The sequence below is a fragment of the Tetrao urogallus genome (genome assembly GCF_951394365.1).
Source record: "Tetrao urogallus genome assembly, chromosome: Z".
NCBI lineage: Eukaryota > Metazoa > Chordata > Aves > Galliformes > Phasianidae > Tetrao > Tetrao urogallus.
The window spans coordinates 63594590-63621515 of record NC_136816.1 but is presented as its reverse complement, the minus strand read 5'-3'; the positions used below and the strand labels follow the sequence as shown (position 1 = coordinate 63621515).

The 26926-nt window shown below is 39.3% G+C and overlaps 1 protein-coding gene across 1 annotated transcript in view; it reads left to right on the top strand.

The window, feature by feature from the left end:
• The window catches only part of WDR70 (WD repeat domain 70), a gene marked incomplete at both ends in the record, with an annotated part of 144152 nt that overhangs the window by 47785 nt on the left and 69441 nt on the right, over positions 1–26926 (top strand). Inside the window, 2 exons of the mRNA XM_079548964.1 lie at positions 636–789; positions 2696–2772. Coding sequence (XP_079405090.1) covers positions 636–789; positions 2696–2772 — 231 coding nt within the window. The remainder of the gene's footprint in view (positions 1–635; positions 790–2695; positions 2773–26926) is intronic.

Below are 26926 nucleotides of genomic sequence, written 5' to 3'. Positions count from 1 at the left end.
CTCATACAGCAGATTTGTACAGCAAATGAATAACCATTTAAGGTAAAGTAGTCTAGGCAAATCATTCTCCACTGTCATGTTCCCAGGTTCGGTGGTATATTTTACTTTATCTGAATTTTTCATGAAATTGTAGCCCTGAACCAGAAAAGGGTGAGAGAATGCTGATATGTGACTAATTTCCTGGTATATAATATATAATGGAGTTCTGTGTGGGTCTACAACATCCTTTTGTAATACTTTGAGGATTACTGTAAATCCAGGTATTGCTTTTGAGCAAGTGAAAAAGAATTTTCAGGCCTGAAAATCTGCATATGATATAAACTGTTTTTCACCTGGAATTATAAAGTGTACTTCAAGTAAATACGTTTGCCAGAAATGACATTTTAGGTGCCAATTTTGTAAATATTTTTTTTTTATATGCTCTTTGGTTGAATAAGAAAGTTGGACACATGGGAATAAAAAGCTTTAATCTATTAATCTTGGATTTCTTTTTGATATAGGAATGTAGATGGGTCTATTTCTGCCATTTTCTGGTATTTTCTCACCATTGACAGTTCTGTTTCAGTATTGGTCTACAGGAACTGAATTTAATTAAAACCTTTTTTTCTCCTTTTTTTCTTTTTTTTTTTTTTCAGTCACCAAATCAAATCTTTGCAGTATAGTAGCACAGGAGATGTCATTCTGGTTGTCTCTGGTAACTCTCAGGCAAAAGTTCTTGACAGAGATGGCTTCCCAGTTATGGAATGCATAAAAGGAGACCAATATATCGTGGATATGACAAACACCAAGGTAAGTGAAGTCTGACTTTTTGCATTCAATTTGTTTTGTAATGAGAAACTTCATGAAGTTAATGAACAAGCATGCAAAGCCCTGGTGCTGGGAGGGATAGTCATGTATATTGATACCTATTAGGAACTGAGTGGCTTAGCAGGGGACTCAGGAGACAATGGATGTTGGGCTGAATAAGAGCTTATGGTTTCATTATGTTGTAAATGAGACGAACTGTAAACTAGGCTACAATAAGAGATGTGACCAACAGATTTAAGGTAGTTACTATCTCCTTCTAATCAGTGCTCCTTGTTTCCCATCTGAAATTCTGGGATTAATTTTGGGCCCTTCAGTTCAAGGTGAATTTGGAGAAATTGGAAGAAGTCCGGGATCTTTTAAGGAAACCAGACATCTAAAGCATTTGTGCTGTGAAGGGATCTGTACCCTTTTAGTCTGACGCAGAATACAGGGCAACGTGTTAGTAGACCACAAGTACTAGGAAACAATTTAAACGATGGTGTAGCCAAATGCTTTTGAAACCACAGCAGTATTAGACTAGAAGTCTTTTGGTGTTTGTTGCTACAGAAGCTTTTCAGTAGGGTGGTTGTGCAGTGGGTTATCCATGGAATCTGCGGAATTTTAGTCCATGGAGGTTTTCAGGACCCATCTAGACCAAGCTGACCTGTTCTAATCTTGGCTGTCATCTGGTTCTGGGTGAAAGGCTGGCCTAGATGAATTCCAGCTAATGTATCTATGATGCTATGACAAATTCACCTCTTCAGAAGTGAGTCTTGTAAAAAATGACGAGCACCAATGTGCACGTTTTTAGTAGTAGTTAAAAATGCAAGTGGAGAACAGTTGAGTCATACTTCTGAATTATTTTTATGACTGTTGTTGGGCTTTGAGCACTTTGCATCCTTACGTCTGCAAACTATGTGAGACAAGGATTCTGTTTACATTGGTTATTCAAATTCAGGTCAGTTTTATAAATAGCTTAAGAGTCTGAAAAAGTAATGATAATATCTACTGCTCAAGCTGATGACAAAGTTGATTTATATATTGCTTGAAAAGCATATTGCCAAATAACTAGGATAAATACTGCTCTCCCTGAGCCTATTCTTGTCTGATCACTATTTCTTTTGGCAAGTGATACAAATATAAAACCACCAAATGGTAACATCTGCTTTAGTTCTTGTTTACTTAAAAATTATTACAGATTTTTTTATTTTCTTTCTCTTGTAAACTTCTAGAATTCCAGTGTGTTGTGATACAACAGTCAAAATGCTAAAATATTTTTTTATTGCTCCATTAACTTTTAAGTATTTCTCTCTGTGTTTGTGCTCAAAGCAAACTGAAATAATTGCAGTAATCAATAACTTTAATCAATAACTTGCCATTAGTTAAATCCATCTTGATTCTAGAATTCTGTTTCTTAATTCTTTCCAACACAGTCTTTGTGTGCAGTTCAGCATTGAATATGTGTATTCTGTCATTCCTCTGATTTCTTTTTTAATGTAGTTTGAAACAATTTGTGCAATAGCATCTTAGTGCCTGTTGTTTTGTCCTTACTCTGCCTGCAGTACAGTTTTGCCAAGTTAAAAAGTAGAATTATGATTCTTTGCCTTATTCTGAGGGGAAAAGATATGAATAGGAGAATATCTGGGATAGGAGAATATTTTGAAAATGAAAACAAGAAAAACGAAATGGATCACAATCCATAAAATTTGTCAAATCATTATAATTTCAGTCAGCCATTCTTCAGGAGGTTCTGATTCTACCCTCAGTTTTTACCGTAGTTTGCCTTGCTGGATTGGAGTAAAATTTACAAAAACTTTTAAGACTTGTCATAGCAGCTTTTAAGAATATCTTTATTGTCTTGTTATAACAGCTTTTAAGAATACCTTTCTGTATTTCTTTACTTCCTTAGGGTCATACAGCAATGCTTAATTCAGGCTGTTGGCATCCAAAAATAAAGGAAGAATTTCTGACATGTTCTAATGATGGGTGAGTATTAAGCATATCTTTGACAGTTTTGGGGATGGGACCAGTTTAACATCTTAACACACAAATACATGAACAGATGATTCCAAAATGAAAATACAGTTTCCACTGAAACTTCACTGGGAGCAAAAAATAAGAAAAAAAAAAAGTAAAAATCTATATTGTGTTTTATAGAGTGATTTAATCATAAAAATATGTACAAGTTAAGATACAGAATCACAGAATTGCTCAGGTTGGAAAAGACCTTAACAATCACTGAGTCCAACCACACCCTAACCATACTACCCTAACTAAGAACCCTCTGCTAAATCATGTCCCTGAGCACCACATCCAAATGGTTTTTAAACACATCCAAGGATGGTGACTCAACCACCTCCCTGGGGAGCCTATTACAGTGCTTAACAACCCTTTCCATATCAGGATGTTTCCTTATATCCAACCTAAACTCAATCTGGCGCAACTTGTGGCCATGTCCCCTCATCCTGTCACCAATGAGAAGAGACCAAACCTGCTCCCACTGTAAGCTCCTTTCAGATATTGGAAGAGAGCAATAAGGTCTGCCCTCAGCCTCCTTTTCCCCAGACTAAACAGCCCCAGTTCCTTCAGTGTTGCTTCTAGACACAAATTGGTTTCAATAATAGGAATACTGATTTTGTGTTAAAATATTTTAAAATGTCTTTTTGTTTGTTTGTTTGTTTGTTTGAAATGTAGAGGGAGTAGTACAGCTTCGTTAGTTTGAATACTTTCTGGATGGTGAAAAATATATTAAGACATTACACATTTTCAGATCGTCTAATTTTGTCCTATGTAAACAGCTGCATAACTAATGTATAAAGTATGGATTCTCCACATCTCTGATACTTGAATTGCTGTGAATTGAAATGCTCTGGTCAAGTAAATAAAAACCTGCGTACACCAATGCTATGAATGGATACATAACTGCATTTTCAGAGGCACGACATAGCTGACATTACAGAATTATTTTAAACCTGTTTCATTCTGTTTTGTACTGGTGATCAGTATTTCTAGGATTTTGACATGTCATATGAAAAGTAATTATGTAGATTGATAATTTTCAAAACAGGGCTTACATTTTAAAGACAGTATTTAATCTGTGAAATTCTGTTACAACAAGTTGTGATCTTCAGAATTTAATACATAATTGATTTAATTCCAGAACTAGACACAAATAATAAAAAAGTCTGATTAGAGATGATCATCGAATTACTGCAACATCTCATGAACTTAAAAAAGTTAAATGCTTAGTACAAAGAAATATAGTAAACTGTTATACAAAACATAGTTCATGAAAATATGTTTGTTAATGAATAATGCCACTTAAAATGTAAGTTCCATTAGTATGTGGCAATATTTGTTGATATTACACAGCAAGTGTCTTTTGTTGGTGAGTTTTGTTATTGCTTTTACAATGATCAAGTAGAAATGAGGATAGTGTCTAGTGATTTTCTCAGTGAGGAGGAATAGCTGCTGTAAGATTTCTTTATTGTAGTAATTTAGGAGAGCATTTTTCTTAGCAAGGTAGGATTAGAATACTTTCACAGCTGTGAAATTTAAAGAAAAAAATGGGCAGTGTGTCACGGAGTTAACTAGATCAATCTATGCCCGTGACAGGGGGGCAGTAGGCCCCTTGCCCCCCCACGCCACCCCCCCCAGCACCATAAAATAGGAAGGAAGGAAGGGAGGGAGGAAAAGGAAAAGGACAAGGACAAGGACAAGGAAAAGGAAGGAAGGAAGGAAAAGGAAGGAAGGAAAAAAAAAACAACAAAAAACAGCAGCAACGATCTATGGAGGAAAACTTATTTTACTAACTATGATATTGGAATGCAAGATGACACAATATAATACAAGCTAATTGAAATTGAGATTAATAAATCAAATAAGATAGCAGAGAGTGAGCTCCTGAGACCGAGTCAAACCTGAAAAGCTTGGAAGGCTAGGAAAGCACCCTCTAGCACCTACTGTCAGGCAGTAAGAGGGCGCCCCACCCGGAAGGGCCAGATCCCATGACTTCTGTAGTGTACAGGGATAGGTACCTGGAATTGGGGCATTAACACTTTAACTCCCAGTGCACTACATGATGTTATGGTGCAGAATACTGAAAACCAAAAAACATGAAACCATGGCATTCCAGCCCTTATTCTACATCACTACATCATGCTTAATATATATACATGTATACAAACAAACAGTGATTAAAATGCATTACACACACACATCTATATACATAACACATGTCTACATACATACATATACATGAAACTACTGACCGCACTCCCCCAGCATCAAGTTTCCTTGTGGTATGCATTGAACATCCCCGTTTTTCTGCATTACCCACCAAGTGGACCCTGGTCCCTGGGCAAAAACAGTGCCACAGAGAGGTTTGCCCTTTCCAGAAGCTGGAAAAACCCAAACTGCTTTTCCCAACATGCTCTTTACATGTACTACAGGGACTTTGTCTTCCTCTGTGGTAAGTAGTGAGCTGGATTGGGTAGGACCATCACAATTGATAGATCCTCTGGTATTGATTAACCAGATGGTTTCTGTCAAATGCTTCGCCCATTGCATTCAGCATAGTTTTTAACAACCCGTTATATTGTTCAATTTTACCAGAGGCTGGTGCATGGTAGGGAATATGATAAATCCATTCGATGCCATGATCTTTGGCCCTAGTATTTAGAAGAGAATTTTTGAAATGAGTCCCATTATCTGAGTCAATTCTTTCTGGGGTGCCATGTTGCCAGAGGACTTGTTTCTTGAGACCTAATACGGTGTTTTAGGCAGTAGCATGGGGTACTGCATGTTTCAAGCCACCCAGTGGTTGCCTCCACCATAGTAAGCACATAACACTTACCGTTGTGAGATCGTGGCAAGGTGATATAATCAACCTGCCATGCCTCCCTGTATTTGTACTTTCGCCATCACCTTCCTCCCAGAGAGGTTTCATCCTCTTGGCTTGTTTAATTATGGCACATGTGTCACAGTTATGAATAACCTGTGCAATAGCATCCACAGTGAAGTCCACCCCTCGGTCTCTAGCCCATTTGTATGTTGTATCTCCTCCTTGATGTCCCGAGGTCTCATGGGCCCACCGAGCTAGAAATAATTCACCCTTGTTCTGCCAGTCCAGGTCTATTTGAGCCACCTCAGTTTTGGCAGCTTTGTCTACCTGATGGTTATTTTGCTGTTTGTCATTAGCCCGACTCTTGGGCACATGAGCATCGACATGGCACACCTTTACAACCATATTCTTTATTCGGGCAGCAATGTCTTTCCACAGTTCAGCAGCCCAAATAGGTTTACCCCTTCTTTGCCAGTTATTTTGCTCCCACTGCTGTAACCACCCCCATAAGGCATTTGCCACCATCCATGAGTCAGTGTAAAGATAGAGCATTGGCCACCTCTCCTGTTCAGCGACATCTAAGGCCAGTTGGACAGCCTTTACCTCTGCAAATTGGCTTGATTCTCTTTTCCCTTCAGTGGCCTCTGCAGCTTGTTGTGTGGGGCTCCACACAGCAGCTTTCCATCTGCAGTGCTTCCCCACAATATGACACGATCCATCAGTGAACAGGGCATGTTTCTTTTCATTTTCTGGTAGTTCATTGTATGGTGGGGTCTCTTTAGCTTGTGATACTTCTCCTGTGATACTCCAAACTTTTTACCTTCAGGCCAGTCCATGATGACCTCTAGGATTCCTGGACGGCTGAGGTTCCCCATCCGAGCTCGTTGTGTAATCAGCCCAACCCACTTACTCCAAGTGGCATCAGTAGCATGATGGGTGGAGGGAACCTTTCCTTTAAACATCCAGTTCAGCACTGGCAGTTGAGGTGCCAGAAGGAGCTCTGTTTCAGTACTGACTACTTCGGAAGCAGCCCGAACCCCCTCATACGCGGCTAAGATTTCCTTTTGAGTTGGAGTGTAGCCCTCTTCCGACCTCCTGTAGGCTCGACTCCGGAATCCCAGGAGTTGGCCTCAGGTCTCTCCTGAGGCTCTTTGCCACAAACTCCAAGTGGGACCTTTCTCTCCAGCAGCAGTGTAGAGGATGTTCTTTGTACCCTGTCCCGTCCATACTGGCCCTAGGGCCACGGCACAGGCTATCTCCTGTTTAATCTGTTCAAAAGCCTGCTCCTGCTCAGGGCCCCATGTAAACTCATTCTTCATTCGCATCACCTGATAAAGGGGGCTTATGATGAGGCTGTAGTTTGGAACATGCGTTCTCCAAAAGCCCACTACACCCAGAAAGACTGTGTCTCTCTCTTGCTAGTGGGTGGAGACATAGCAGTGATTTTGTCAATCACATCTGCTGGAATGTGGTGATGCCCATCTTGCCACTTTATACTTAGGAACTGAATCTCATGAGCAGGTTCTTTGCTATGCTTAATAGCAAAACCAGCATGTAGAAGAATTTGGATTATTCACTCTTCTTTTGTGAAAACGACTTCTGCTGTATCGCCCCACACAGCGATATCATCAATGTATTCCAGGTGTTCAGGAGCACTGCCCTGTTCCAGTACAGTTTGGATCAACCCATGGCAAATGGTAGGGCTGTGTTTCCACCCTTGGGGCAAACAGTTCCAAGTATACTGAACGCCCCTCCATGTGAAAGCAAACTGTGGCCTACGTTTTTGGCCAAAGGAATGGAAAAGAAGGCATTAGCAGTGTCAGTGGTGGCATACCATTTTTGTTCATACTGGAGTTCTAACATGTCCGGCACAGCAGCACTCAATGGGGGTGTGACTGCATTCAGGTCACAGTAGTCTACTGTCAGCCTCAATTCTCCACTGGGTTTACATACTGGTCATATCATAGAATCATAGAATCACAAGGTTGAAAATGACCTATAAGATCATCTAGTCCAACCGTCTCTTCATCACCATTGCCACCACAAGCTACTGAACCATATCATGCAGCACATCGTCCAGACGCCTCTTAAACACTGTCAGGGACGGTGACTCCACCACCTCCCTGGGCAGCCATTCCAGTGCCTGACCACTCTCTGAGAGAAATAGTTCTTCCTTATGTCTAATGTAGACCTCCTCTGCTGCAACTTGCAGCCATTACCCCGTGTCCTGCTTGTTGCCTGGGAGAAGAGGCCAAATCCCTCTTCACCACAGCCTCCCTTCAGGAGGTTGTAGAGTGCAACGAGGTCTCCCCTGAGCCTCCTCTTCTCCAGACTGAACAATCCCAGCTCTCTCAGCTGCTCCTCATAAGACTTCTGCTCCAGGGCGCCTCACCAGTTTCGTTGCCCTTCTCTGGACACGCTCCAGGGTCTCAATGTCTTTCCTGTAGTGAGGGGCCCAAAACTGAACACAGTACTTGAGGTACGGCCTCACCAGTGCTGAGTAGAGGGGGATGATCACCTCCCTGCTCCTGCTGGCCACACTATTTCTAATGCAGGCCAGGATGCCGTTGGCCCTCTTGGCCACCTGGGCACACTGTCGGCTCATGCTCAGCCCAGCATCAACCAACGTCCCCGGGTCCTTCTCTTCTTCACACTCATCCAGCCACTCATCCCCAAGCCTGTAACACTGCATGGGGTTGTTGTGGCCAAAGTGCAGGACCCGGCACTTGGCCTTGTTGAACCTCATCCCATTCACCTCAGCCCAGTGGTCCAGCCTGTCTGAATCCCTCTGAAGGGCCTCCCTACCCTCAGGCAGATCAACACCACCTCCCAGCTTGGTGTCATCTGCAAACTTACTGAGGATGCACTTAATCCCCTCATCTAGGTCATCAATAAAGATATTAAACAAGATGGACCCCAGTACCGAGCCCTGGGGGACACCACTTGAAACGGGTCGGCAGCTGAACTTAACTCCATTCACCACTGCCCGCTGGGCATCTACTTCTAGCCATTTCCTTACCCAAAGAAGTGTATACGTGTGCAGGCCACGGGCAGTCAGTTTTCCCAGGAGAATCCTGTGAGAGACCGTGTCAAAGGCTCTGCTGAAGTCTAGGTAGATGTCTCGCTCCAATTTATAGGAGGGAGATGAGGTTCTTTTATTATCTATATACCTGGCGTGAGATTAAGAAGCAACGGTTCAAATGTTGGTCCAACCAGTTTATTACAAATCTTAATCAGGGAAATGGGGAAGGGGAGGACGGACACTATTATGAATTAGGGTAATGGGGGAAGGGAAGGAGGGCGATAGAAAAGATAGAAAAGAAGAAGCAAGGAGTCTTTATAGGCAGCAAGAGGGAGATAGTCACCACCATGGATCCAGCGAGGTTCGTAGTTCAGTCTTTGATCTTCAGTAGCGGTGGGTCGTCAGGCAGAGTTGTCCTGTTGACAACGATGACGACGACCATGGTGATGATGGCCCTTTTTCAATGCTTCAAAGTGGTTGAGTCAGCTATCTTTGGAGTGACAGCTCAAATCCAAAGTGGTCGAGTCAGCTCTCCTTTGAGTGACAGCTCAAACCCAAGGTGGTTGAGTCAGTTCTCCTTGCAGTGGCAGCTTCTGGCTTTGGGATCTCAGCAGGAACCTCCTTTGTTCTTATCTTTCTGGCCTTGCCAGCAGATAAGAGGAAGCAGGGAGGCACCAACTTGTATCTTGCCTTCGCAAGATACAATGGTATCATCCCCCAGCCTTCCATACTTAGCTGGAGCGGTTTGGCCACAGGCCAGATCTTCCGCCAGTGAACACTCCTGAGCACTCTCTTACGCTCTTCTACAGAGCAAGCAGCTCTGTGGGAAGGGGCTTGCAAATGTTCCCAAAGCGATATCGATTGTCACACAGTTAGCACCCATCACTTGCCTCCTTGACAAGTCACTCAGAGTCTTATCACAAGAAAAACCTCAGGAAGCAAGCTTTGAGCCAAAAAAAAAACAAAGAAGGATCCTCACAGTAGACTACATCAACAGCCTTTCCCTCATCTACCGGGTTGATCACCCAGTTATAGAAGGAGGTGAAATAGGACTGTTAAAAGGTGAGTGCGTTTTGCTGATCACTCCTTGTTTCTCTAGTTGACACATCAGCTTATGAATGGGGAGCAAGGAATCCCTGTTGGTGCAGTACTGCCGTCTGTGCACCATTTTTGTAGCAATTGGTACCTGTTTTTCTTTTACTTGTAGCAACCCCACAACAGACGGATCTTCTGACAGGCCAGGCAAAACAGACAGCTGATTAATGTTGTCGATGTCTACAGCAGCTATTCCAAAGGCCCATCGATACCCCTTAGGATCCTCAAAATGCCCCCTTCTGAGGTAATTGATACCTAGTATACATGGAGCCCCTGGGCCAGTCACAATAGAATGTTTTTGCCAGTCTTTACCAGTGGGGAGTATCTCAGCCTCCAACACAGTCAATTCTTGAGAGCCCACAGAAGTCACTCCAGAAATATGGATTGATTCTGTTCCTTCGTGACTCAAAGGCATCAGAGTGCACTGTGCACCGCTATCCACCAATGCCTTATATTTCAGTGGTTCTGATGTGCCAGGCCATCAAATCCACACAGTCCAATAAACTCTATTATCCCTTTCCCCCCCCGACTGAGGGCAGGGCCCCTCTATTCATTAACTGTAGTAACTGGAACAACTGCACTGGTGGTTGATCTGCTTTGTAATTCTCTCACCCGTTCTTGTAGTACAGGAGTAGCTTGGTTATGCCACTTCCTCATGTCTTCTCCATGGTCACTGTAGGTAACGCACAAAGCAATTCGTGATGTATTTATTATTCCTTACTGGAGCCAGAAAGCCTTTGTCTTTAACAGCTGAGATTTTTGATGGTGCACGTGAGAAGGAGGGTTCATCATCTTTAATTAGTTGGATTCGCAGTAGTTTGATCAACTCCTTCATTAGACTCTTTTGATTATTCTGATCTTCATCAGAAGTTTCTGATACTACTACAGGTTTGTCACGATTAATCAGAAGAGACACTTGCTCTTGCATTTCATTCAGTTGGTCTGTTATTTGTGAGATGGCAAAAATGGAAGCATGAGTTGGGGGTAGCAGTTGTTCATAGTTTTGGAGCGTAAGAATCAATTCAAAAACTAAGGGTCTTCTCTGTTGGTCCTGGTGTCTGTCAAATGCTTTTAGTGTACCGGCGTATCTTTCTGGTGCTGTTGTTGTGAGTTTCTGACACATATCTGCTGTCGTCCTCACTCTCTCAGGGTCGTGGTCTTGGCATGGGTGGTTAGGAACAAAGTTAGGGTCATACAACATTTCCACCACGGCTATTTCCCTCAAATACTGGATATCCTTTTCAACTATATCCCACTTTTTCATCACAGGCTTCAAGCCGTCTTTGAAGGGATACCTTTCCTTCACAGCCATTAACGCTCGTTCCCAGAGGGTGGCAGCCCCGTCCAAACATCGACTAATTCCTCTGTCAATAGCTGGATCTCTGGCAATGGCTCCTTTGGCGAGCTTCATTACCATCTAGAAACAAGCTACTGGCCCCACTGTCCCAGCAGCAAAGCAACCAGGAAACAAGAGTTTTATTCAGGCACCGTGTGAACTCCTTTCTTGAACCTTGGATTTCAGTCATCTTCAAAGGCTGATGAGTAGTAATAGAGACTTCCTCCTCATCACTCTCTTCTGCATGTCTCTTAGTTTTTCCTCCTGTCTTCCCTGATGATGGTGGTTCTGAGGAGGGCCCCTCACCTGGATCTTCCTCCACCTCCTTCTCTGTTTCTTATTTTTTCCGTGTGAGGAGACTCGTTTCCATTTCTTGCCTTCCACAGGGGCAACCGATATTGTTACCGGTGTCTACTGTGATTGATCAGATTTGACTTGGAGATTTTCCCCTTGAACCTCAGCTGGGAAACTCTCTCCAGAATAGTATTATATAGGGCACAGTAAGCACCAGCCAAACCCCAAATAAGTGGCACCTCCTTACATCTATGTAAGCCACACCGTCCCTGACTCAAATTCTGGCTTAGTTTCTCGGGATCCCACAGGTGTTTAAGAGTGAAATCCTATGACATTGCAGGTCCCCATGCTTCTAAGATTTTTCCTAAGCCTCGCCATATTCCCTGCCAGTCAGCATTCTCTAGTTTTGGAGGAGATTCCTTCCCCTTATCACAAATGCCTTGGAATACATTCAGGGAGACTGATAACACGCACAACAAAATGAACATTAATTCAAAATTCAAAAAACGTGTGACAAACTGAGCAGAAACAAACAGACCCTGGAAATTGGTCTGAACATTGTGTTGTTTGTAAAATTAGCTATTCCATTTGGGATGTAGTTGGAATTAACCATTCCATCTGGGATGTAATTGGAATTAACCATTCCATCTGGGATGTAAATGTCAAAATTCAGATCATACCACATTGCATATAGGTACCATACGGGTGTCTCCATCAGTGCCCTTATTTGTTTATATATGAACACGATTCCACAGCAAGTAGTTATGACATTGATAATTGGCCAGTAAGTCACAAGTAACATCATGGCTTTTAATCCCTTACAGAGGGGCTTCCACGATAAAGAGTGGGTTCATTGCTGGTGTCTGCTAAAAAGGGGTTAATGAATTGAAGCTAGCAAGAGGAGGAAAAGGAAAAAAAAGGAAAAAGGCACTGCCCAGACTAAGCAGTGCTCAAAGTTTACAAATATCCCAGAACACTGGCAGCATGCCTGGCCTTTCAAGGTCAAGTTTTCCAGCACAGAAACCTGAACTACTGATAATGTTCCCTAATGAAGCTCTCTGAGAACAGAGAGAGAGAGATTCGTTCTAAAAGTTAAAAAGCAGCTATGCCCACATTCTCCACCAAAAACTGTCACAGAGTTGACTAGATCAATCTATGCCCGTGACAGGGGGGCAGTATAGGCCCCTATCCCCAAACCCCCTCCCACTCCCTTGTGGCCCCACAAAAATGGGAAGGAAGGAAGGGAAAAACAAACCAAAAAACTGCGGCAACGATCTATGGAGGAAAACTTATTTTACTAACTATGATATTGGAATGCAAGATGACACAATATAATACAAGCTAATTGAAATTGAGACTAATAAATCAAATAAGATGGGAGAGAGCAAGCTCCTGAGACCAAGTCAAACCTGAAAAGCTTGGAAGGCTAGGAAAGCACCCTCCAGCATCCACTGTCAGACAGTAAGAGAGCGCCCCACCCAGAAGGGCCAGATCCCGTGACTGCTGTAATGTACAGGGATAGGTACCTGGAATTGGGGCATTAACACTTTAACTCCCAGTGCACTACATGATGTTATGGTGCAGAATGCTGAAAACCAAAAAACATAAAACCATGACACTGTGCAAGAGATACAATTACGGGCTGTTATTGATCTGGGCTGGAAGGACAAAGATTTTTCTGAATTTCAGGTGAAAGCAACATACAAATCGGATTTTTGTAAAATATCCCAGAAAACTACAATGTTGTATTTTATGCTGATTATTGTGCATCTTGCAGAAAACTTGGTAATGGATGTGATTAATAGTTATGTCTGTCTATTCTTTTGCATTTTTTCCACTATTCACACTCAACTCTTCTGTGCTGAGGAAATGTATTTCATTGATTTGTAGCGCTGTTTTTTTGTTTGTTTGTTTGTTTGTTTGTTTGTTTTGTTGCTGTCATTTTTTTGTTTTTTGTTTTGGTAAGTGAATAGGTTAGCACTTAATGTAATATTTGCAAAAATATGAGAAGAGTCTCTGTGAGAACTTGTTTTATGCTGAGGGTAAAGCAAAAAAACCCACCAAAGTAGGAGATTCTGAAGGACGAGTAGAACCCTTAAACTAGAAAAGCAGTAAGCCTTCTCTTCTAACATCCCTTATACAACAGTTGTGGATAATGAAGGGAATAAACCACAATGGTCAGCACTGTTCTTGCTATCAAAGACTAAATAGCGAGTTAGCTGAATCCGTGTTTAGATGTAGGTAGATGTTTAACGTTCTAAATTGACAGTAACTTCAGGAAATATAATGTGTGTATTCTTTTGAAAATGTGATGTTTCTGCAGTGATTTTATATCTGGAATTGGTTGAGTTTTAATATGAATAGAGTAACTGTTTGTAAAGTCATCTGTCACTGAGGTAGAACCCAATACATCTTTGTATGGCTTTTGTACATGGAAGTTTCTTACATGCAGGTAAGAATGTTTCATCCAGACACTTTAAGTATATATATTTTATATACATATTTCTTTTCCTTTTAACATAAACCTAGTATAGATGAAATTGTTACTTGAAGACAGCAGTTATGTATGCTTGACTGTTTTGATTTCAGGTGATTAAGAATGTTGTAGTATGCTGAACTAAAAAGTAATTTCAATGGAGGCTCTTAGGAGTGCTGTCGTAAAAGAAATGTTTTGAAAGATGGTCCATCTCTTATGATTTGTTCATGACATTTAGAATGGTTTTATTTTTTTTTTCTAATTAAATCCCGTGAGTAGGTCTTGATGATAGTATATTCTAATTTGTTGTCATTAGGCTATTTAAAAAATTTTTAAATCTTCAGACTGCAGATATATGGGTTACCAGCAGGGAGTCTCAGTGTGTTTTGTATGACTTGTTCAAGGGCACTGTGTTTAACTCAGAAAAGAGTAAAGAGAATAAGAAAAAAGAAAGTTTCTTCTGACTCATATATAAGATAAACAGCGACTGGTCAGCTTACACAGTGGAATGAGTCAGATCACGGACTTGAGAATTATAGCATAATTCCTAAAACTTCTCTTGTTAACCTGTGTAAACTTGTCTGCTACTGCGATTTTTAGTGAATATGTGTAACTTATAGCAGTTCAGTTCATAGAGTCATAGAATCCTTAGAGTTGGAATGGATCTTTAAAGTTCAGCTTCCCTACCATGAACAGGGACATGTACAGCTAGATCAGGTAGCCCAGGGCCTGATCCAGCCTCACCATGATGTCTCCAGGGATGGGGCATCTGCCACATCTCTGGTCAAACTGTTCAGTGCTTTACCACCCTTACTGTAAAAGGTTTTTTTCTTATATCTAATAAAAATCTACCTTTTGTAAGCATGGTGCAATGTCCCCTTGCTCTGTCATAACAGACCCTTCTAAGGAGTCTGTCCTGTTCTTTCTTGTAGCTCTCCTTTAGGTATTGAAAGGTCTCTATCAGGTGGCCTTAGAGCCTTCTATTCTCCAAGCTGAAGAACCTCTCTCAACTTCTCCTTATAGAAGAGGTTGAAAAGCTCTCTCAACCTCTCCTTGTAGGAGAGGTGTTTCATTCCATTTCTACATACTCCAGCAGGTTCACATCTCTCCTGTTCTGAGGACTCCACATCTGAATGCAGTACTCCAGGTGAGGCCTCACCTGCACAGAATAGAGGGCCTCCCTCAACCTGCTGGCCATACTTCTTTACATGCAGCTCAGGATATGGTTGACTTTCTGTGCTGCAGGGCACATTGCTGGCTTATGTCCAGCTTCCCATCCATCAGTACCCCCAGGTATTATTTGGCAGGGCTGCGCTCAATCCTTTCATCCCCCAGCTTGTATTAGTAGTGGGAGTTGCACCCAGGTGCAAGACCTTGCATTTGTATCTGTTGAGCCTCATGAGGTTCTCCTGGGCTCCTGAGCCTGTCTACGTAGGTCCCTCTGGGTGGCATCCCATCCCTCTGGTGTGTTGATGCACCCCACAGCTTGGTGTCAACAGCAGACTTGCTGAGTGTGCACTCAACTCCACTGTCGGTGTCATTGATGAAGATAGCAAGAGTATCAAGAGTATCAGTCCTAGCACTCACCCCTGGGGGATCTCACTCTTTGCTGATCTTCCTCCAGATGTTGAACCATTGACCACCACTCTCTGGACTTGATCTGCAGCCAGTTCTTTGTCCATTGAACAGTCCATCTATCAAATCCATATCTTTCCAATTTGAAGAGAAGGATCTTGTGAAATATTATGTCAAAGGCCTTACTGAAATCCACATAGATTATATCAATGGCTCTTCCCTTGTCCACTGATACAGTGACATCATCATAAAAGACCACCAGGTTCATCAAGCAGGATTTGCTTTTGATGACGCCATGCTGGTTTTCCAGCACCTCACTGCCTTCCAAATGCTGTAGCATAGCTTCCAGAATGTTCCATGATCTTTTGAGGCAGAGAGGTAAGACTGACAGGTCAGTAGTTCCCAGGATCCCTCCTTTTTACCCTTCTGAATATGGGTGTGTTGTTGCCTTTTTCCAGTCACCAAGGACTTCACCTGATTGCCATAACTTTTCAAATATCATGGAGAATGGCTGGGCTCCCTGGTGCAAAAAAGACAGGGATCTCCTGGAGAGAGACCTGCAGAGGGCCACAAAGATGATAAAGGGCCTGGAGTTTTAATATGAAGGCAAAGATGTTACTATGTACATTTGCCTTCTTCTTTTCTGTTGTTACTAACTTGCCTGCGTCACTCACTAGGGGTGGAGTGCCTTGCAAAACTTTCCTTCCTTGGTTGAGTTCATTTTATTTTTCTCAAAAGTATTCCAGATGGTGGCTTGCGTAAAAGTATAATAACTTTTTTTTTTTTTTTTTTTTTAAGTAAAAATCTGGCCTTATTTTTGTACAAATTTTTTCATTATTCTTGTCAGTTTCATTGTACTTCTGCAAATTTTTCAGTTTGTTAGTTTGTTAGTTGCAGAAGGAAGTTAAAAAACCCAGTTCTATAACTAATGTTATTTATGGCTGAATAAAAGTAATTAACCTAGAAATTTAGCTAAGTACTTTTAATACTAATGTATTTATTAACTAGAATAGGTCTTGTGCACATGTACTCAGATCTGTGTAGTGTTGTTTCTGATAAGTTTCCTGATGTTTCAAGTAATTAGAATAAAACTATATCATAAGAGAAAGCAGATACAGAATCTCAGTTGTCTTGTTCATGAGACTGCTGTAACTTGTCTTTAAAAGCTTGCCTTGCAGAAATGATTACTTTAACTTTAACCCTGTCTGTAAACTTAATGTAGCCTTCCACTGCTTTTAAAACATACAACCAAAGCTCTTTTTGGTAGTGCTGTTGACCTAATTTAAAATGTATTCTTTTGCAAGCTTTCATTCATCTTTTCATTTATGGTTGTGTGGTACCTAGAATTTATATTTTAAAAGATTCTGAATACCTTTCAGCTGCTTTTAAGTGCACGTACATATTGCTGTTCCAGGTAAGGCTGAATAAACCTTTTGGATAAATGTTTTTAGTACATTCTGCATCAGTGTGCTATATATTGTCTGCCTAATAAAGTGTATTCAACACACTCTTTGCCTCTATCATTGTGTATTTACCATTTTATTCAGCCTTATTTGGAGCTTCAGTTAAGGCAAGGATCTGTCATGTCTACAGAATTGCACTAAAGTTTGTAGTAACACTGATGTCAACATTAATGCATTGTGTGAAAGTGAAAGAAAATTTTGAAAATGGAAAAAGCTTAATATTACTCCATGGAGATATACCTGAATGGTGTGCATTAAAAAAATGTGCTGTGTTTTAGACAAAACTAACATCTTGTTTATATCATTCCAAAATATCAGTTGACCTCTATGTTAAAAAAACAAAGGAAGAGGAAACGGATAATATTGTTTTTATTATTTGGATTTTTTCTTATCACAAATGTGATAAGATATTTCTGTATGAATAAGCAAGAAAGCTCAGTGATATTAAATTTTCCAGCAACAGGTGTTCTGTGTCCCTATTCTCATCCATTTTTCCTTTTAGAAGTATAATGGCAGCCAAACCTGAAATTTAGCAGTCCTGAACTTTGTGCTTCACTGTAGCAACCACTGCTGTAGTTGCTCAACATCTGGTTCCTGGTAGAAAATTCCTCTCACACACCTTCCTTCTCTCATCCTTTAATAAGTTAATGTTCATACTCATTTAAATAATAGCTTCAAAATATTGGCTGCCTGACCACTGCAAAAAGTTGTTTAGGGATAAATTATACTTCAAGATAGACCTGTCTTCAGTTAAACAGATGAAGTTATTTCAGTGAAGTATGTATCTGATTACTTTCATCCCCAACTGCCCTTTGCTTTTTATATGTTAACCAATTCCATCATATTAATTGTGTTCACATTTAGAGCAGCTGTTGTCTCATCTTCCTTCTATTACTGCCTTTCTCTGTTTCTTTCTCTGTGTAGGTGGTAGCTATCAGTATGAGTTCTTTCATGACCACTGTTTTTAGGCATGTGTTCCTTTAGTTTGGCCCAGAATTGAATAAAGATTTGATAGCCTGTTAGAAAAGAGATTTGAGGGAGATCTGGAAAAGTACTGTTGATGGTGGCCAGTAGTCAGTTTCCTGCTTCTAAAGCAATCAGTTGGTCTTCCTTCCGTAATGCCATTATATCTTTCCTGAAATGGAAATATGAACTTCAGCCTAAGAGATCCTGTTTTACTTCATTGGATGAGGTCCTTATCCCATAATCTTCAGAGCTAGACCACCTGCTGCATCTCACATTCTTGTTCCTTGTTTATTTTATTTTTCCCCCCATAACTTCAAGTTCACAGGAGAGTGAGTTCTGGTATGTCCAAATGGCGATATGCTGTGAAGAAAGACTCCTTCAAAAAACTGGAATTACATAGTATTTCTCCTTTCACAGCATTTCTCACTCTTCAAGTGAGACATGCTGTTCTGATGATATCACTTCGTGTTGACAGCGTCATCCTGAGCAATCTTTTAGTGTTGTTTTAGTAGTTGGAGAACTGAAGCTACAATATTATCATTCTTCAATGTTTTAAGTATCATTTATTTTGCATATATGAAAACAGAACTAAGAGCAGAATCTGGATTAACATAGTTCAGTTTAAGTGGAAGTATTGTCTAGATGCTATAGCTAACATTTGTTTCTCTAAATTGCTAATATATGAATTTGGGAGGTGGTCTGTCCAGTGGATGAGGAGCTGGCTGCGAGATTCTGCCCAGAGGGTGGTCAATGTCTAAATGTCTGTACGGAGATCAGTGACAAGTGGTGTTTCTCAGGAAAATGGGATGGATGCTCTTTAATATCTTCATCAGTGACACTGTCAGCGGGGCCAAGTGTGCACTCAGCAAGTGTGCTCTTGACACCAAGCTGTGTTGTGCGGTTGACACACCAGAGGGATGGGATGCCACGCAAAAGACCCAGACAGGCTCAAGCAGTGAGCCCAGGAGAACTTCATGATGTTCAGTCAGCCTAGATGCAAGGTCTTACACCTGGGTTCTGGCAACTCACTGTCAGTACAAGCTGGGAAATATAAGGATGGCGCACAACCACAGAACTTGTGTACTTGTGTATACGCTACTTGTGGATAGTAAGCTGAAGTGTGCCCGTGCACCCAGGAAGCCAAATGTGTCCTAGGCTGCAACAAAAGCAGTGTGGCCAGAAGGGAGAGGGAGGTGATCCTGCTCCTGTATTTCGTGCTGGTGAGACTTCACCTGGAGTACTGTGTCAAGATGTGAAGTCCTCAGTACAGGAGAGTTGTGGACCTGTTGGAGTATATCCAAAGGAGGGCCACAAAAATGATCCAAGGGATGGAACATCTTCTCTATGACAATAGGCTGATAGAGTTGGGGGGCTGATCAGCCTGGAGAACAGAAGGCTCTGAGGTGAACTTAGAGTGGCCTTTCAGAGGGACTTTGAAGAAAAAGGGGACAGACTCTAGCAGGATCTGTTGCGATAGGACAGGGAGAAATGGTTTCAAACTAAAAGGAAAAAGTTGTGTTTTGTAAAGGTGGTGAAGCACTGGAGCAGGTTGCCCAGAGAGGGATGGTGCTAAGAGACTTAAATTCAAGGCCAGGCTAATCTAGTTGCAGATACTCCTGTTCGTGGTAGGGGAGTTAGACTAAACAACCTTTAAAGATCCTTTCCAATTCAAATGATTCTGTGATTCCATAATGTATTAGAAGAAATATGGTAGTTTAACTTGTTAGATATGCTGTCTTTTTGGTTGTTAAAAAACAGCAAGCAAACCACAGCAGTGAAGAAAGTTTTTGGATAAATGTAACTAGCAGTATTACTAATTAATACTAGTACACATTCAGCATCTGTGTTAAACATTTTATGCTTGTTAAATACAATGAATATTTATCAGTTGACTGCTTTGAAAACAACAGAGAGCAATCATATACAAGTGCCAAGACCAGTATGAAAGTGTTTGTATAAACTTTTTCTTAGAATCTAGTTTTCAGCACTGCCTTTCTTCAGAATTTTGAAGACCAGTTGGCAAAGCATGTTTGAAATTAATTACTAGGATTCTGTCTTTGTTTAGGGAATAATTTAAAAAATATTTACTTAATTGCCGTCTTAGGCCTCCGTATAGTTGTCTTGTGCTTCTGTGTAGTTTTGGATTTACTTTTTAAAATAATCTACATACTGTGGTGTGTAGCGTTTGTATTGATGTCCAAAGTTAGTATTCTCTAAAAAGTCACCTTGTGGCATATTTAGTATATTTAGTCTTCTACACTGGAAGAGAAAGTAAATTATATTGAGGTGAAAAAACTAAATTTTCCAGTGCTATAGTGTGGCTTGGACTTATACCCTACAAGAGAGGAAAAAAAAACAACACCAAAAACAATTAATGATCCAAACAAAAAAACCTTCTGCCAAATTATTTCAAGTACATATGTACATGGACTTTATGCAAAATATTCCATATAAAGATGAAATTCTGATGTTTGAAATTTTTTTCCTAAAGATTTTTGAGACTTTATTCTTGGAAAATGTTAGTGTTCAGGCATATTTTCAGAACTAGTTTATAATATAAACAGATGCATTTCAGCTCTGATGAAATTCCTTTATTCATATCAAGATGTTTTTTCCAGGGAGGAACTGAATGAGGTTTAATGAGAACAGGTGTAGAGTCTAGCACAGCCTCATGAGTCAGTACAGGTTAGGGGATGATCTGCTGAAGAGGAGCTGTGCAGAGAAGGACCTGGCTGATATGGTGGACAACAGGATGGCCATGAGCCAGCAGTGTGCCTTGGTGGCCAAGAAAGCTGATGGTATTCTGGGGTGCATTAAAAAGAGTGTGACCAGCAGCTCACACTGCACTCTGCCATGGTGAGGCCATGTTTAAAATACCATGTCCACTTCTGGGCTTTCTAGTTAAAAAAAAAAAGCCTGCGCATCTCCTAGGAGTTCAGCAGAGAGCCACAAAAGTGCTTGGAGCATCTCAGACATGAGAAAAGGCTGACTGACCTGGGTCTGTTCAGCCTGGGGAAAAGAAGACTGAGAAGGGATCTGATAAACGTTTATAAATATCTAAAGAAAGGTGGGAGGCAAATGAGTGAGGCCAGGCTCTTCTCAGTGCTGTGTAGCAGTAGGACAAGGAGTAATGGCCTAAAACTTGAAAACAGAAAGCTTCATATTAACATAAAGAAGAACTTCATTATGGCTAGGATGTTGGAGCACTGGAACAGGCTGTCCTGAGAGGTTGTGGAGTCTCCTTCTATGGAGGTGGTCAAGATGTGACTGGATGCCTACCTGTTTGACCTATTGTAGGGTACCTGCTTTAGCTGGGGGGGAGAGGGGTGGCATTGGAATAGATGATCTCTTGAAGTCCCTTTCTACCTCTGTGCTTCTGCGATTCTGTTATGGCTGAAGTGCTAGAAGTTGTTGTTTTGTATCTTCTTTTCGTTAATCTTATAATGAAAGTATAAATTGAAAAAGAAAAAGGCTTGGTGTATCCAGCAGACGTGGAATTTAGATATTTACAGTACTTCAGTGCTTTTTAAACAATTTGTTCCTTTTAGATCTATGCAGTGACCACAGCAAGAAGGAACAGCCTTTTCAAAGGAAGTTGTTTTTTGCTAGACAATCAAAATGTATTTGCTTAGCATGCAAAAGCAATAGTTTCAATGTGGGCATTTGCTTTTTCACTTGAAACTTGTATTGTGAAAACTTATGTTATACAGACAAACTTTCCTCGTGAAATGTTTCCTAACCCCTTTCTGTCAAAATGAGACAGATTGCAAAAGCTGTTTAATTATTACATCTTTTCTGGTCTTGACTCATTCTGACTGAGGTAGTTTGAATAATAATTTTGAGCAGCCTTGTTAGTAGATCTGAGAGGTAAATAACTTCAGGCAGGATAAAAATGATAGGAAGCTGGAAGCTTTAATATTTCCATCAGCTCAGCTTCATATCAGATAGGGAAGGGGGCAGGAATTTGCTATTTTTAAAATTGGTAGGAAATTTCCCATGTTTTTTTGAGTCATACATAAACTTTTAAGCAAACACTTCCATTGTATAACTTCGTTACACAAGTAGATTTCACTCCAGCAATTTCCTTTCCTGTTTTCTCCCATGAAAAATTGATTATGTCTTTTATTACATGTAGATGAAATTCTTTCCTCTAAAGTATTCACGGGTTAATTTTAACCTTTAACTTAATTTAAAGGACAATTTTCTCATGAGATACACATCTTGTTTTAATGATCAGAATTGCCTGATTATTCTAGTAATAAATGGAAGTACAATAGCCTTAGTAAAACGAACTCAAATGTTTTTGTTTGATAATGAGAAATTAAACTAGGGTAGACAGGAATTTATTTTGGCGCTTTTGCTTACGAAGATAAATGTGCATTCTGTCCAAGAAAATAAAATTAAATCCGCACCATTCTGTTTAAATCTGATTCAGTTTTAAAGTTATGCAGTAAATGACCAATGATAGTTAATATCCTACAGATTGAAATTTTAGAGAAATATGTGCTTTGGGTTTTTGACAGTTTGAATTGCAGGTAATTCCACTGCATGTATAATAAAATTTTAGTTTGTTCCTCCTATCAGTTTCCTCATGTAATTTAAATACATTTTTAGATAAAATCCCACTGATATTTTAAATAGAAGAGTTGTACATAGGATAGTTTTTGTTTTTCATTATGTGAATTGGAGCAGACTGAAGTTCTGCATCTTAACACGTAGCCTTTTCAAAGGTGTGTGGATTCACTGAATGCTAATTGAGCTGAAATAGAAAAAATACCATTTAAACCTAGTAAATCCCATTTGATAAGTGCAATAGAATATCTCTTACAATTTTTTTTTGTGATCAAAATGTTTATCAGACTTAGTTAAAAATGTTACATTGTAGCCATGAGTATGTTACAAGCAGTAAATTACAATCCAAACTTTTCTATTAATTGCAGTAAGTTTTGTTTTGAACTTGAAAGATTGATTTTGTAAATACATGTTCAGCCTTCGGCACATGTAAATTGGATTGCTTAATCGTGAGTGATCTTAAAACAATGAGTGAAAGTAATTAAAGCATTATATTTTTGACACAGTTTCATAAGATTTCCGTACTTACAATTTTTATATTTTTATAAAGTAGAACGTATTTTAGAACATGAACAGTTACTATTAGTCAGTGACAATGAAAGCAGATTGATTGGTCAGTTGGGTAAAGACAAGAGCTTGCAAGGTCATACATGAATAAGAATATTTTCAAAATCGGACACACTTCCTAAAAGTCATCTTGTGTTAATTGTGTGTAAGTTCTGACTACGAGGGAACAGAAGAACAGATGTACATCTTATAAAAATATGTACATGGGGAATTAACTTTTAGTAATGACATTGTTGAAGCATGTTTTGTTAGTATTTTGCTCAGCAGTTATCATTAAGACTGCAGCTGAGTTCTGAGTCTAGTTCCAGGAACAACAGCCTAAAGAAAGAAGTTGAAATACAGTAAAAATGAAAAATTTCAGAGAAAAATGTTGATTTTGCATTTAATGGAAATTCAAGGAGCTGAATATGACTTAGCTATTGAAGAGGGATTAATAGACTTTGCATTTGTTGTCTTCACATCAGAATTGATCAATTAAATGTATCCTTTAATTAGCAAATAAAATACTGAACTCAAAAAACATTGGATAAGAAACCTAGAGTTGGGATACATATATAGTTTAATTAGCGATTTAAAAAATAAATATCAAATCAACTTGTAGATGTGATTTAGTTACTTACGGATAAGCATTTGGGCCTTGAGCTCTGGATATCTGTTATTCAACTTTACGACGCCATGCAGAAGCCCATACAGGATCCTTTTGATTGTAGCAGAGCTGCCCACATTCTGGGGGCAGAATGTAAATTCTGGTGCCAAACAGACCTACTGGTTTTCTTTGTAGTATGCTAATGAGAATAAAACATTATTTTGGTTGTATGTTATCTCTCTTCAAAATCAGTCTGCCTACACAGTGTTACTAACCAATTCCTCATTGACTTTTTGCATTTTTTTTTCTTCTTGCCATTTCCAAATTATTCCCATTTGATTGCTTTACCATCCTTGACGGAATTAACTTTAATTTTTATGCTAATTTTATCATTCAACTATTCACTAATAATTTCTCTTGAGAGGGATTGTTTTTAATTTAAAAACCTTTTGTTTTTTTTCTTGAAATGTTTCCATAACTGCCATTTGTGAAATCTTCAGTCCACTAGGACAGAAAATATCTGATTAAGAAGCAAAACTGAGTAGTATGTATGATAATGAAAACTTCTTAAATGGAAGTTTACAATTAGGATATATATTCATTGGTGGCATGATTTAAAACTCACTCGCAAACATTTCAGTCTTCAGCGATTGAACTTCTGGTGAGATAAGATGCAGATCTTCTTTTGTTATCATAAGCTTACTAGTCCATATACATTCCTTCCTTCAAAATAAATTATTTACTTATACTCATTTGTAGTTCCTTCTGTTGTGCGACTCACAGTGAATGAAATGTATATTTAGTCAAATTATGATGCAGAGATGCCTTCTCTTTTTTTAGTGCAAGACACATCAGCACTAATTGTTTCATTATTGCCAACATTTTTATTTTAAACTTCAATGAATAAGTTGAACAGAGGTTTTCTGGGGTTAAAATTCTAGAATTTTTTCAAGGTTTTTTTTTTTTCTTTCTTTCTTTTAAATATCTTCCTTATAATTACTGTGATAACTAATTTTATTCTATATCTCTAAATTCATGATTTGTTCCAACATGTCTGTAATGTTTCCTTTGGAATTTACTGTTTTGTTAATTTTTAAGGTCATTGGACTAGTGTGATGCAAACATAAGAACATGGTGTTACAGTTATCTTTTCAAGCCTAAATCAAAATCGCCATTTAAATGCAGTGTGTTTCCAGCAGTTCTATGGAGACAGACTAACTTAAAGGACTAGAATGCATTCATATAGTATAGGACCAAGGATTGCTTTCTGTAGAAACTTCTCCAAGTAGGCAAAGGATGTCTTATGTACTTTATAACTTACGCTTAATTACATGAGGGCTAGCCATCCAGTATTAACTATTTACTGTAGAATGGCTAAATGTTGAGCAGAGGACATATGTTTAGGAGGATCTAGATGACATTACTAGACTCCTGAAGAACTGTACATGAAGAGCAATAGAATTATTGTTTGGTTTCAGAGGTTCTGATATTTTGGGAAAAACTGACAAGTAGCTATTTCAGTTCTAAATATCACTAATACTTTATCTTCTTGTAAATGTAATTGTAGAATTAGTGGACTGAGTTTTGTAAACATTAACATTTTCCTGAAGTAGATGATTAGTGATTTGTGGAAATAAATAGGAGACATAACTTTTGGAGCGACCTTTATGTATGCAGCCCAAGACAATTCCTGTTTGTTCAGTGTGGCTCAGACAACCCAGAAGGTTGGACACCCATGGAATGTTAATGGATATTTGATACACCTTGTGTATTATTGAGTTATTGCTTAAATACCTATATTAAGTTAGTTTGCAGAATATCAAAAACCTTGTTCTGAGAAGTTGCACGAGACAAAAATAAAGCAGAATTGACATTTCTGGAAATCAAATTAAATAGGAAGATTTGTATGTTCAACATATCTAGACTCAGAGTTGGTTTATTTTAATTTTTATTTCAACCATACCAATCCAGCCAGCTGTTTCAAATAATGAGACTTACAAATTACATGTTTCAATTCTATTAAGTTTTGGTTACTTTTTTTTTACTCCTATCTCTGGAACAGTTCTCATCCTTTGGCACAGAAGTGTGGTGATTGTCAGGGAAAGGGAGCGTTGTGGTTGTGTTGGGGTATATTCCATTGCTCTTGTGAAAATCTCATCAGATTTGTCAAAGGTAAAAGTATTTGAAAAAATCACCTCCACAGATTTGTATGTAATATAGGAATGCTTTCATCAACAGATTGCCACTAACTTGCATATGTCTAGTAAAACACTCTGCACTAGCATAGCAGTTTGCTTTATGTCTCAATATGCGTAAAGGTGTGAAGTCCACTCCAAATATGTGAGGATGGCTTTTTCTGGATTAACTTATCTATTTGTAGACACATTCAGCATAGAGCTGATTAAGAAAGCACTGCAAATGAGAAGGCCTGGTTTAGAGGAGTTTGAATAATGACTGTGCTGGCCCTTGCTGAAAGCTGTATGTTTACAAAAGGGTTAGTGAAGCTATTTTCGTCTTTATAAACTATGTATACGTTTATATTACTATTTTTCTGAAGTTTTCCTTGATTAAAATGTTAGCTGCTGCAATAAAAAATGCAGTCACTTATAAGAGCTTGCATTCAAGAGCTTTTTCAACAGACATTTTTGCTAGATAAAAAGTGTTCACACAGTTTCACATGGTTTATCTCTCTTAAGAACTGGAGATTTAAAATGGGATAAAAAGTTCTTGCTGCAAAGCAGAAACAATGAGGGCCAAAACATGTTACTTGAAATTGTGTTTTTTTCCTCATTTACTTAAGTCTTGCTGTTGTGTAGACTCAGTGGAAGCGTGGTTTGTGCTTAATCCCTAGGTCCTAAGAAATAGTTTTTGTTTTAAAATCCAGGTGTACATGTGCATGAACATGTATACATGCAGACAGTCACAACTCTTATTTCCATAGTTGCATAGTTGGAGTTGATGTTTCTGCTCATATAAATACTGGGTTTTTTTGTTGAAGGTTCGGTTTTTTGTTCAAGCATTTCACTTCTATCTTCTGATTTCAAGATTCTGCTCCTAATCTGGTTTTGCGATTCCAAGACTAGATCAGTATATTTCTCTGAAAATGATAAACATAGGATTTCATGTTATCCACAGATTCCAACTTTTTTTTTTGCAGAACAGTGTAGGCTCATTCTGTCTGATAATGTAAGTCGAAGAAATTCACATAGGAAAAGCTAGGATACTTGCATAACAGTGATGGACCATAGATTCAGGATTTGTACTTCCTTTGATAGTTGGCCATACGCAGGTCTTGTGTGATTAAACATAGTGAAATTATTAAGAACGTGAAGTTGTTCACGTGCC